Source organism: Balaenoptera borealis (genome assembly GCF_965194805.1).
Source record: "Balaenoptera borealis genome assembly, chromosome: 3".
NCBI classification, from domain to species: domain Eukaryota; kingdom Metazoa; phylum Chordata; class Mammalia; order Artiodactyla; family Balaenopteridae; genus Balaenoptera; species Balaenoptera borealis.
Window position 1 is genome coordinate 4,553,724 of NC_138866.1, and position 12,557 is coordinate 4,566,280.

Sequence of the window (12,557 nt, forward strand, 5' to 3'; positions counted from 1 at the left end):
CCAGCACCCACCAGGTGGGACGGGGAGGGGTGTGGGCGCCAGGCTGTACCTCACTGCTCTGTTGGGCGGAGCCAGCCCTGCCCGAACCTTTCCTTTTCCTCTGGCTCCAGATCTGAGCCAGCCGTTATCAAAGGCTCCGGTGGGGACCGGAAGGACGGACGTGATTCACTGTGACGAGGCCCTGCCTCTGGAGCCACATGCCTGCTCCCCTAGGCCAGGCCAAGCAGGCTGTGAACTAGGTCAGGCCCATAGGTAATTCTGTGGCTTCTTGGACCCCTAAACCTCTGGGAAGGCAGCGGTTACCCTTATAACCCCAAACCCAGTGATCAGAAGTGGCAGAATAAAAAAAAGTAATCTAAGTCCACAGATGCTGAGCAAAGCAACAGGTAATTCAGGGCTGCTCTCGGCTGGGGAATGCGCTCTCGGCTCTTTCTCCCCGCCGCCGCCGGCTAATCCTGGGAAGGAGCCTGGGGGAGCTGAAGACTCAGACTGAGGCGGCAGACCAGCGGGGCGTGCCGGTCCGTAGACAAGGCGCTTCATCTTCCTGAGCCTCGGCTTGCTCAGAGACTCGGGGGGGTGGTGGTGGCCGCTGGGAGGAAGACTGACCCCCGCCCCCATGCCGGTACGAGCCCCAGGCCTCCTGGCCCCGGATGGCCGACCTGGGCACAGGCAGGCCTCCCTCTTTAAGGACGCTGGGTGCGGCCCCGGCTCAGGGCGATGCCCGGGGGCACGGGCCCTCTACTCACCGTCGATGATCTCCTCCTTCACTTTGTGGAGCTCGCGGACCACCTCCTCGAGGATCTCCTGGTGGGAGCAGAGCCTCAGAGTGAAGGGACAGACAGCAGAGAAGTGGCCTTGATCGAGGGGCAGGGGCAGCGCCACAGCCCTCACCCCTGCCCACGTCCCCCCGTGTTCTCGGCTCCCTCCCCAAGCCGGGGAAGGGTGTGTGAGTGGGAGATGGGACACCCGCCCACGCCTCAGAAATACTCTGGAGGAGCCGGGGGTGCCCGGAAGGGGAAGCCCCCGATGCGGGCCGGGAGCGCCCAGAGCCTTTTCCTGGTGAGGACAGGGACGGGGGGACCGACGCTGCGCGTGTCCCCTCCCCCACCGCCGGCTCCCGGACTGCTGGCAGCCGCATGTGGCCCTCTTGGGCAGGCCTGCCTGCCCACGCGCCCCGAGAAGTCCCCAGCCTCTGGCTCCTTCACAGCCTCTCCGGAAAGGACACACTCACCTGTTTCATCCGGTCTAAATCTAAGGCATCCAGGGCCACGTCGTTTACACTTCCCGCCGGCTTCATCCTGGGGAGAGGGCGGCAGGGTGCGGTCAGGTGGGCGCTGGGGCCCGGCAGGCGCCCCCCGTGCTGGGAGACTGAGCGGCGCCCTGGCGCCTCCCCGCTGCGGGCCCAGCCCTGCCCTCTCCCATAGTCCTTCAAACGCTTTCTGCTTTTACCTCTGGCCGCTCCTTAGCTACCTGAAAAGGACTCTAGTGCCCTGTCTCCACCTCGAGAGGGGCTTGTGGATACCGTGACCATATTTCCCAACCCAAGAGTCAGGACTCGGGGTCTGCTGACTTGACAGCTCTCACACAGAAGCGGCCACGTAAGCGGACAGCATCACATGCTGCCTCCCCTGGAAAGGGACCCCGATAAGCTGGTCCTCAGCGTGAGGGTCTACGTTCCTGGCTTGACGGAGGCTTGGGGAAAACCAGTAATGATGGCATTAAATACGAGACAAAATTGCAAAACTCTTAAACACTCATCCTAAATGCACCCACTTCTGACACAAACATGTGTCCCTGGTGTTGGTAACAGGCCCTGGTGTGTAATTACTTCAGGAAATGTCCTTGGATGTGGTTTTGCTCTTCTCAGGCAAAGGTTTCAGTTTTGGGGACTGTCCTTCTCTGACTCTTCTGCACTAAGGTTAGCTGGTTTGAAATTTAATGTCTCTTGCACATGAATCCTCCCTGGAAAATCTTGGCAGGGAATCCCCTGGCGGTCCAGTGGTTAGGACTTGCTGCTTTCAGAGCCGGGGCCCAGGTTCAATCCCTGGTCGGGGAACTAATATCCCACCAGTGGAAGAAAGGAGGGGAGGGAAGGACAGAAGGAGGGAGGAGGGGAGGAGGGGAGGAAGGGAGGAAGGAAGGAAATCTTAGCAAACACTCGTCTATAACCACCTGGCCTTTCAAAGCAGGACCATGGTGCTGAGGGTACACTTTCTGGATCCACTTTCTGTCCCCACGTGGAGAGAAAGTCAGCTTCAGGGAAATGATGTGGCCAGAGCCAGCTGCAGGGATCGTGGACGTGACAGCTGGTGGACAGACATCGACCTGGCGGACTGGCATGGCTACCAGGGGCCACTGTACAGATTAGGTCCATCTGGGGAAGTCGAGGGCTGGTGTTCTCCACAATGAAGGAGAACTAGCATGAAAACTAAAGTGCTGGTGCAGCCGCGATGGAGAACAGTGTGGAGGGGTCTCAAAGAATTAAGAACGTAACGCCCACATGAGCCAGCAATCCCACCCCTGGGTACACAGCCGAAGGGAATGAAATCACTGTCCCAGGAGACAGCTGCACCCCCACGTTCACTGCAGTGTTATTCACAACTGCCATGACACGGGAACAACCCAAGTGTCCGCTGACAGATGAATGGAGACAGAAGATGTCATGTCTGTATCTATGTGCGTGTGTGAGTGTATATACACACACGTGCACATATGTACATCACAGAGTTATATAATGGAGTATTCTGCCACAAGAAAGAAGGAAACCCTGCCATTTGTGACAACATGGACATTATGCTAAGTGAAATAAGCCAGACAGAGAAAAACCAATGCTGCATGATCTCACTTATATGTAAAATCTAGAAAAGCCAAATTCAGAAACAGAGAGTAGACTCGTGGCGGCCAGGGGCTGCAGGGAGGGGCGCAACTGGTGGAGGTGGTCCAAGGGCACACACTTCCACTAATAAGAGGGGTACCCTCTTGGGGTGTAACGTACAGCACGGTAACTATAGTTAACGATACTGTATCGTATGCTTGAAAGGAGCGAAGAAAGTAGATCTGAAAGTTCTCACCACACACGTACAAAAAAAGGTGACTGTGTGAGGTTATGGACGCGTTAACTTACCTGACTGTGGTAATCATTTTACAATGCATACATATATCAAATCACAGTGTTGTACACCTTGAACTTACACAACACTAGATGTCAATTATATCTCAATAAAGCTGGATTAAAAAAACCCCACTGAATGCTATGTAAATAAAATTTTAGTGGTCCAGTGCACAAACCTGGGTTAAAAAAGAAAAGAAAAAGAAAGTGCTCCTGCACCCCTCCTGGATGAACTCAATAACTGTGGTTCTGACTGAGTCTGTAAGTAACTCTGGATGTGGAAAGAGGTCCAGCCCGAGATCCCTGGATCCGTCACACCCATCCTGCACGTTCAAGTCCCTGTTCCAAGAGCAGTTTTCCGGTCACCCGGACAAACCGCTTCACCTCTCTGGGCCTCGGTCCCCAATCTGCAGACCTGGACAGTCCCCCCGATGGTGACCCCGACAGCTCCGTGAGCCCTGCGGCACCCGCCCCGTCTGTGAGTCTAGAGAAGCGCTCTGGCTCGCAGCCGGGGGCCCTCTTACGTGTGCGAATGCCCTGGACAATGCTCTTGCCCTGTGAGGGACGCCTGGCCCCTCACAACTTGGCCGCCCGTCCTTACTCCACGACCAGGAAGCAGCTAGCTCTGCTGGGAGCTGCAGGTCAGCCCCGGCCGCCTCGCCTCCCCGGCTGCTCTGGCTCCCGCCCGGCTCCGGTCCGCCTCCCGCTTCACAGCCGGAGCGAGCTGCCCAGAGAGCGACTCCATCGCGGCGCCCTTTGCTCGGAGCTTGGAGACTGGGGCCCACACACAGAACAAAATCCACGCTTCTCACCGTGCGGCTCCTTCCTGCTCCTCTAAATGTGCCTCCCTCTGCCCTCCCCACGTCCTACCACTTGCCAGTCACAATGGCCTACTTTCTGTTCTTTGAACTTGCCAGGCTGGTGGCAGGCTCAGGGCCTTAGCACTTACCACTCCTTCAGCCTGGAGGGCCGTCCCCACAATCTCCACGGGGCAGGCTCCCTCTCACCCGGGTCAACTCAAATGCCACCTCTGAGAGGCCCACTCGCTAAAGCACCCCTGTCCCCGGCACCTTCCACCACGCGGCCCTCTATGTCTTCCCCAGAGCACCTCTCGGAACTCAGTTGTCTTATTTACGGGCCTTTCCAACAGGAAAATGAGCTCCTCGCAGGCAGGGACCTGCAGGGCCCAGCTCAGAGCCTGGCTGACAAAGGCCCTCCACAAATCCTGGCTGCCGCCGAGACCCCTCATCCCTGTTCACCCGCATCTGTCATCACCATTCCTGCTGGGCCGGCTGGAGCTCTCTCTGGTCACCTTGTTTGATTTGGCAAGACCAGGCTCAAACTCCACCTGCTCTGGGATTTGGGCTGTTCCCCTTCGATTTGTGATGGGCACTGAAAACACTTCTTAGTACGGATTCTAGAAGCCTGCAAATTCAGGCCACACTTGGCCCATAGTTACTGTGTGACAGTCTCTCTGATTTTTTGGGCGACCTCAGTTTCAAACAACCCATCCTGTTATCACATCAGCTTTTGGTTTGGGAAAAACGGTCAGCGTATCTCTGGGGAAAAGGCAGAGGAAGGAGAGGAGGCGGGGCGCTGGGCCAGCCCCCGGGGTTCTGAGCTGCGGGATGCGGGATGCGGCCAGGGCTGCCGAAGGTTTCCCGTGTCCACCTGCTGTCCACACGTGGCCGCCCTGTGCGGGAGGAATGAACAGACCCCCCTGCGGCGTGGGGGAGGAGTGGAGGCTCGCCCGGTGTCACAGTTAGCGAGGCCAGAGCTGGGATTCGATCCCGGCTCCACCTCGCTGCCTCTCTGGACAGTCACTCCCCTCCCCTGGCCTCCGGCCCTCTGTCTAGGAGAAGACAGGAAGCAGCTGGCCTGCCCTGTCCCTGACGAAGCACAGGCCACCCTTTCCCAGAGCCGACTGTTAGATGACAGGACAACGGGTGGGATCCGGGGTGTTAGTCATGGGCAGGGGACAAAGGAGACCCCGGAGGCGGGGCTGTTCGGTACCTAGAGTGAGGCTGCGACTGAAGGGGGCTCTTAGCTTCGGGGCTCTTGGCCACAGACGGGGTTCTGTGCGGTGGAACGGAATGCAACAGAGAGGTGAGTTGGTGCCATTGCCCGCCTGGGCCCACCGACCCGGGTGCAGGGCCGGCCTTCCCGGGGCAGCTCACCTGGACAGCAAGGAGGACACGGGCTTCTCCGCCGAGCTGCTCCGCTCCCAGGGCTTCCGGCCGGCCTCTGTCGGTTCACGTCACGGATGAAGCGCCTCAGAGCTGGGCAGGCGCTCAGCGGCCCCCATCCCGCAGCGTCCCGGGCAGGAGGCCCCACCCGTGCTCCCCCGTCACAGCTGAGACCCGGCTCCTTACTCCAGTCCCCTTTGGCCCAGGCGGCCCTGGCAGGGTGCAGACGGCCCTGCTGTCACCCGGCGTCTCCCCCACCTCAGGACATGAGCCTCTGTTCCCTCGACTCGGTTAACCTTGACCTGTGGCCTGGTTTCGAGTCCTCTCACCATGACCGGGTCTCTCCTTGGAATGTGCGCCAACTGGTCAGGGAACCTCTTAACTACAACTTCTAGAGGCGACCTGTGACTCCAGCAGTGGGCCGAGCAGGGCACAGGAGGCCCCCCACCAGGACACTCTCAGGGCAGCCCGGGGTCCACGTTCGCTTTCAGGGGCCAGGCCCATGACCCACGTGCACCCCCTGTCCCCTGACTCCTTGGTTTCCCCCTGACACTGCAGCTGGTTCTTTCCCAACCTGGGCTTCAAAGTTGATTTGTCTTTCCTTTTTCTTTTTTAAGTGGTGTTAAACTACATTTCACTTTACTTCAAGAGATTTGTTGAGCTGGACAGAATTCACTGACTTTGCAGGATGAGCAGAGAGGCAGGAGGAAAACCCCTGGGGCAGCAGGGGGCCAACCACTCTGAGCTGAGCCTGGAGACCGTGCAGGCCGACGGACCCACGCTGGGCCTGCAGGGCAGGTACGAGAGCTGGGGCCACGTCCAGGGCCCAGACATGCGGCCTGGAGGAAACCACTTCAACACACTGAGCCTCAACCTCCTCGACTGGGAAACACGTAACCCACCCACCTGGCTGTGAGGTGTTCATGCAGTCACTCACCAAGAACTGTGGGGGCACTGCCTGAGAGGGAGAGGACGCGGACCACGGCCTCGCAAGGGAGGCAGACGCGCCAACAGAGTCAGGACGCTAGGCCCGTGCGGGGCAGAGCCGTGCCCCAGCGAGCAGCCAACACCTGGAGCCTCCCTCCACCGGCTGGCGGCGGGGGCGCCTATTTCCCCTCCGCCTCTCCCTACCCTGCACCGCACCACGTGCTCAGGAGCGCAGGCCTGGCTCAGAGCAGACACCGAAATGTTGGACGAGCGACTGACTGCAGTGGCTTCTCCCCACTGTGGAGCCTCAAGGCACTCTTCTAATCGCATCCCCCCGTCGCAGAGCTCAGACTGGGGGATTTCTGAGCAGGGCTCAGGACCGCCTTGTCTGGCTGACTCCTCAGTGAGCAAGACGCACTGGTAATCACTGTAACGTGGGCCACAGCTGGCGTTTTGCAGGGAGCAGGAACGTGACGTTTCCGTGCTCCTCTTCGGAGCGCGGGCCCAAGGCCGGGAACCTGAGCCCCAGGGCACAATCTCCCACGCCACTCGGTAGGTGCCGGCAGGCCGGCTGGGAAACGCGAGGCTTAGACTGGGCGGTCTTTCCTCCAGGGTGCCCCTGCCCTGCTGAGGCTCAGCGCGGAGGCCGCGAAGATGGCGGGGAGCCCCCACCAGCGCAGCCTCTCTGCTCACCGTCAAGTGAGGCAGTGGGATCAGATCGCCTTCCTGTAAGAGCCCCTCCTGTGCTAAGACCTCGTGCTGGCGCCGGCAGGGCGGTGCGCCTTACCTGAGGAGTTGGGGGGCTGGCTGGCTGCTCGGGTCCCCGGAGATGGAGAGGTGCTCGGCTCTTCCTGAAATGGAAGGGAAAGGCTCTGCCGTCGGCCTGCTTAGGAAGGCCGGCTGGGTGGGGGACCTCTGGGCCAGGTCATCTAGAAGACCTCAGTTTTCCAAATTAGCCAACGAACATACATTATTTTTATAATCAGTGAAACAACAAATACGATTCACCAGTGAAAACCCCAGGTCGTGGTGGGGAGGCGGTCCACCCCACGGAAGTCAGGGAAGGAGAAGGCTGCCGGGAGACACAGTGGACGTGGCCCGGGCCCGGCGCTGCCCACAGACTCACTGTCCCTCACGAGGCGCTGCCACCCCTTGTCCACCGGGACCTCCGCAGCCCTGGGAGGAGCCTGCTTGCGGTCAGCCCTGCTGGTCAAGGCTGGGCGCGGACACAGCCTGAGTCCTAGGGACCCCGGCACTTCACTGCTCTTTCACAGGAGAGGAGGAAGCGTTAAGAATTTAGAATGTAGGGACTTCCCTGGTGGCGCAGTGGTTAAGAATCCGCCTGCCAATGCAGGGGACACGGGTTCGAGCCCTGGTCCGGGAAGATCCCACATGCCGCAGAGCAACTAAGCCTGTGCGCCACAACTACTGAGCCTGCGCTCTAGAGCCCGCGAGCCACAACTACTGAGCCCACGTGCCACAACTACTGACGCCCGCATGCCTAGAGCCCGCACTCTGCAACAAGAGAAGCCACCGCAACGAGAGCTCGCGCACTGCAACGAAGAGTAGCCCCTGCTCACTGTGACTAGAGAAAGCCCGCGTGCAGCAAAGAAGGTCCAATGCAGCCAAAAATTAAAAAAAAAAAAAAAATTCAGAATGCTCTAAAGGTTATTTTTAGCCCAACCAGCCTACGAGTTCATCAATGTCGCTGACCAGTGGTCCAGGCGGAGCCCCGAGCCTCCCGCCCGTGCGCCCCACCATCCCCCAGACACGGCCGCTGCGCGTCTCTGTCCTGCACGCCCGCTCCTCTCAGAGCTCGGGGCAGATGCCGCCTGTCCTGGGAGCTCTCGCAGGGCTCTGGGCCCTGGTGCTCTGTCTCTGCCCTCAGCACTTTCTTTGTCAACAGTCGGCTTCTTGTGTCCTCCCTTGAGCACAGAGGCCGTGTCCTACCCACCCAGGACCCCCGGCGCCTGGCCCCCAGCGGGGCCCCACGAAGGCGGCCCGCGTGTGTCTGCTCTGCCCGTGGAGTAAGTCTGTGGCGACACTTGTAATGGAGGTGAGTAAGGCAGCAGTAATACAAGCTGATGTTTATTATCACACATATTTTGGAAAGATTCTACACTCGTAGGAAAATGGCATTTATTAAGTAATCATAATTCCTCCATTTTTCTCAAGCAAAACACATACAGTTGCTACCTGGCGCTTTTGACCAGAGACAGCCAGCCGACCTGACGAGACGGACCTAGCATAATGCTGACCAAAGCCAAGAATCGCCTTCTGCCACTGCCCACGTCAACCCTGCTTCCCATCTGGTCCACCCGAGGCATGGGGTGAGGGCTCTCGGATGCTCACGGCCACCTCCAGGGCCAGGACTCCAGGCTCAGCGCTCCAATCAGGACCCACCACGCCCACTCCGCCTAGCGCGAGCCTGTGAGCGCCAGGACCACGACTGCTCACGCCTGGTCCCGCACCGAGAGCAGACCTGGCACCTGTCAGACCCATCAGGAACCCCCCACCCTGTATCTGCGCGGTGACTGAATGAACCCGGCAGTTGCTAATCCAGGGGCAAAAGAATGTGCTAGGCATGGGTCTCAGGACAAGTCTCCTGAGGGCTCTCGTTTAAAGCATGGAATAAATGAAATTATATAAATCAACACATATGCGTGGGGACCAGGGCCCAGAGGAAACAGGCAAGAATGAAAGCCATTATGGGTGAAGTTAGAGTAACTGAAAAAAATCAGAAAGTTGTTTTTAATGTTATCCTATTATTATTTCAAAAACAGTTAATAAGAATCCTCCCTCCCAGCGCACGGGGCTCTGCGCCCACACCCCTGCCCCAGCTGTAGAGCCCCGAGGCTGCCGGCCCAGCACCTGGGGGCTGTGTTTTCATGCCATGGAACACGTCCTTAGAGCAGTGACATGATTGGCCTGCGGCCAGCAAGTGGCAGAGCACCCGCCTGAGCCATCTGACTCCACATTTGGGGCGCCTTCCTTCTTTAACTAATGCTTATTTGTTTCTCATTAATTATAAACCTAGTACACGTTCAATGAAGAGGATCTGGAAAACACTGAAAAGTATAAAAAAGAAAAGTCACAGAATTCCTGGCGGTCCAGTGGTTAGGACTCGGTGCTCTCACTGCTGAGGGCCCGGGTTCAATCCCTGGGCGGGGAACTCAGATCCCGCCAACCGCACAGCGTGGCCAAAAAACAAAAAAAAAAGAGAAAAAAGAAAGAAGAAAAGCCAGTCTCCAGTGTCTCCGTCCACGCGGCACCTGCTCTGGTGTGTGGAACTGCCCTAACCCTGCCCTGGAAGAGGCTGCTCCTGACTGTGGGAGACCAAGGCAAACAGAACTCCCAGTGACCAGGTTTCTTAAAAAAGGAAAGAAAAGAAAAAGGGGAGTCAGAGGAAGAAAACTCTACCCTTGGGGTCAAAGATTTCTCCTGGGTCCCTGGGATTTGAAACCCACTCTTCCTGGAGACCAGGGAGTAGGGAGGTTGGGTATGGGGGCTGGAGCTGTGATGGCGGGAACCGGCCGCCGCCTTTGGAGACCTGTAATTATTCCTGGGCTCCTGGCCAGACAGGCCTCTGCAGTTGAGAAATTAGTGGGGAGTTAGCTGGATGAACTCCATACTCTGTGCACGGCGTGGGGACAGTGGAAGATGCACGCCTCGTCCTCACAGGGCTCACGATCCAGCAGGAAAGAGCGAGTCTGAACAAGCAAAAATGTGTGTGCTGAGGGCAGAGGGGAAGCTTGGTGGGGAGAGGGGCCCGGGGTCCAAGGAGTAGAGAGCCTTACTAGCCTGGAGGTCGGGAGCCTGTTTCTCAGGGAGTACTGTTTACGCAGCGAAGTGCAGGCCGAGCAGGAGTTAGCTGCTGGGGCCGAGGGGACTGCATGTGCCAGGCGGGGGGATCAGGGGAAGGGAGGACCGCTGGCAGGGCTGGAGCCCTGGGGTCACACCCGGTAAGCCTCACCCTGCTGACGGGGGTGGCACGGTACCCTGGCGCCTGGTGGTTGTAATATTTCTTCTGTCTCCTGCCGCCGAGATGCAACCTGTATGCCATCTGTAGTTAAGGTCTAAACTTAGCCGTTTCAGTAGGAGTCTATTTTTACAGGGAAAGCTTAACACAGAGGGAAAGGGTGTTAGCCACCCTAAGTGACGGCGGGTGCTTGGAATCTGTGTGGATAGACTAGGCTCCAGGACCCCCTCGGGACAAGAGCCAGAGCGCCGGGTTCCTCTGCCCAGCTCACCTGCGGCTCCTGCTGGAACTGACGGACTCAAGCGAAGCCTTTCAAGAACAGAAATAATTTGAAAATAGTAACTGCCCTGGTCTTCAAGCAGACATTGCCTACTGCGATTGTATTCTCCAACCCCCGAGTCCCTTGAGGAGGTCTGTCTGCTGGCCCCTCTGAGCTCCCCAGCCTCCAGGCCTTTCCCTCAAGGCGCTCCCAGGCGGGTCCTGCTTCTCTCTTACCTGCCTTCCCTGCGAGGCTGCGAGCTCCAAAGCAGAGCAGTGTCTGCTAGATGCTCAGTGAGCACAGGCCTGCCACCCGGTGCAGCGGGGACGGACGTGAGCGCCCACAGGCCCTGTCCCCCTGCACCACCCCCTCCTGTGTGTCCCCCTGCCCTCCTACAGATCACCCGGCGAAGTATCTACCACGTGTACGTCCAAATACGGTGTCCCGCAGGCCTGGTCTGTTCACACCTCTGGGAAAGCCAGGGTGGGCTGGCCGTGGGGTGTGCTTACCGTTTGGCTTTCGTCTTCCTTTTTATCAGCCGGCTTGTCTGTCTGGGAGGCTGCTTTTCTCCTAACACAAGGAGGGAGAAGAGACAATCAGCCCTGAAGGTTTCCACACAGAACAGACGCCGCCTCTGTGCGGACACAGCTTGGTGCTCAGAGACTCCTTGCCGGGGCCTGACCCCGGTTTCGTGTGCAGGAGGTGACTTGTCCAGGCACCCATCTGGCCCGTGGCGATGCCTGGGTGACTGTCCAGGCCTTCTGTGCTGGTCCCAGGGCCCTGGACACAAAACTGGTCTAGGCGGGGGGTTGGGGGACACCCCATGTCTGTCTACAGCACCTGAAGGCCGAGGAGGTTGGTTGCACCCGGTCCAGGTCCCCGGGGACCTGGGCTCGGCTGGGTGGCCGCTGTTCTCCCAGGACGCTCAAGGCCTGGCCACGAGAGGAAGGAGAGCTACCCCCGCCACAGGTCAGGCTGGGGACATCCCGTCTGCAGGGCACCTGCGGGACGGAGGAGGACGCCTTTCCCTGTCACCCCAAAGCTCCTCCTCCCTCAGAGCTCAGCAGCCATGTCCTCCCCGACCTGGACACCACGAAGAGCGGCACGTGCGCAGGAAGGAAAGAACCCAACAGACGCCCTCTGGTCACGGCGCGCACCTCCCCGCAGGGCTGAGCCCCCTTCTCAGACACTCTGAAAACTCGCTGCTCTTTTCTGGCCTCAGTAGTGGCCTACCTCTGGCTAATTCCCAAATCCACACACGTACCCCTTCCTACTCTCCAAAGATCCGGCCCTGGGCGTTCTCGACTCGGTGAAGCCACCAGAACACAAAGCTCTCAGAGCTCACGAGGTGAGCCGTCCGTCAAGGGGGTGAGGGCCACCGGCTGGCTGTCCCCGTCTAGGGACCGGCCCCGGGGGGCTCCTTCCTCATCTTCTCATCCCGGGAAGGACAGGTCCACCCACCCATGGCACTTCCCAGAAACCCGGGACTCATCCCCGACTTCTTCCTCATGGCAGTGCTCCCGCTCAGTTCTGGCTCTGCACTTTGTTTCTGGGCTGTCTGGCCCGTCTTCACTCCCAACGCTGCGTGCAAGCACCACCAGCTCCTGCCTGGCCTGCTACTGCCACCGCGCCCGTGACATTCTGCTCCTACCCAGAGCCTGCGTTTAATCTTTTAAGGATATCCAGCAGACCAGGCCCCTCCAGGCCTGTGAAGATTCCCTGGGCTGAGTGTCTGTGGACACGCTCGGCATCGAGCAGCTCCCAGCGACACGATTCCCCCGCCTGGTCCACTGCTGGGACAGGCCTCAGCACCCGAGGAGGCAGCAACTCCGCAAGGACCTTTGGTCAGCTAAGCTCTGTTACTATGCTTGTTTGACAGATAAGAAAAAGAAGCCCTAATAAAAAGGAACGAAATGGGGTCATTTGTAGAGACATGGACGGACCTAGAGACTGTCATATGGAGTGAGGTAAGTCAGAAAAACAAATATCGTATATTAACGCATATATGTGGAATCCAGAAAAATGGTACAGACGACCCTGTTTGCAAGGCAGAAATAGAGACACAGATGCAGAGAACAAACGTATGGACACCAAGGG

At 58.6% G+C, this 12,557-nt stretch overlaps 1 protein-coding gene across 9 annotated transcripts in view; it reads right to left on the minus strand.

The window, feature by feature from the left end:
- EVL (Enah/Vasp-like) overlaps positions 1-12,557 on the minus strand; it is a 160,657-nt gene that overhangs the window by 3,548 nt on the left and 144,552 nt on the right. For 3 of the 9 annotated variants that reach the window (XM_082387737.1, XM_082387736.1, XM_082387740.1), the window contains 3 exons: positions 10,970-11,030; positions 1,232-1,298; positions 747-804 (listed from right to left, as the gene is read on the minus strand). In XM_082387737.1, the coding sequence (XP_082243863.1) occupies positions 747-804; positions 1,232-1,298; positions 10,970-11,030 (186 nt within the window). The other 6 variants (XM_082387735.1, XM_082387734.1, XM_082387738.1 and 3 more) reach the window with 5 other exon arrangements.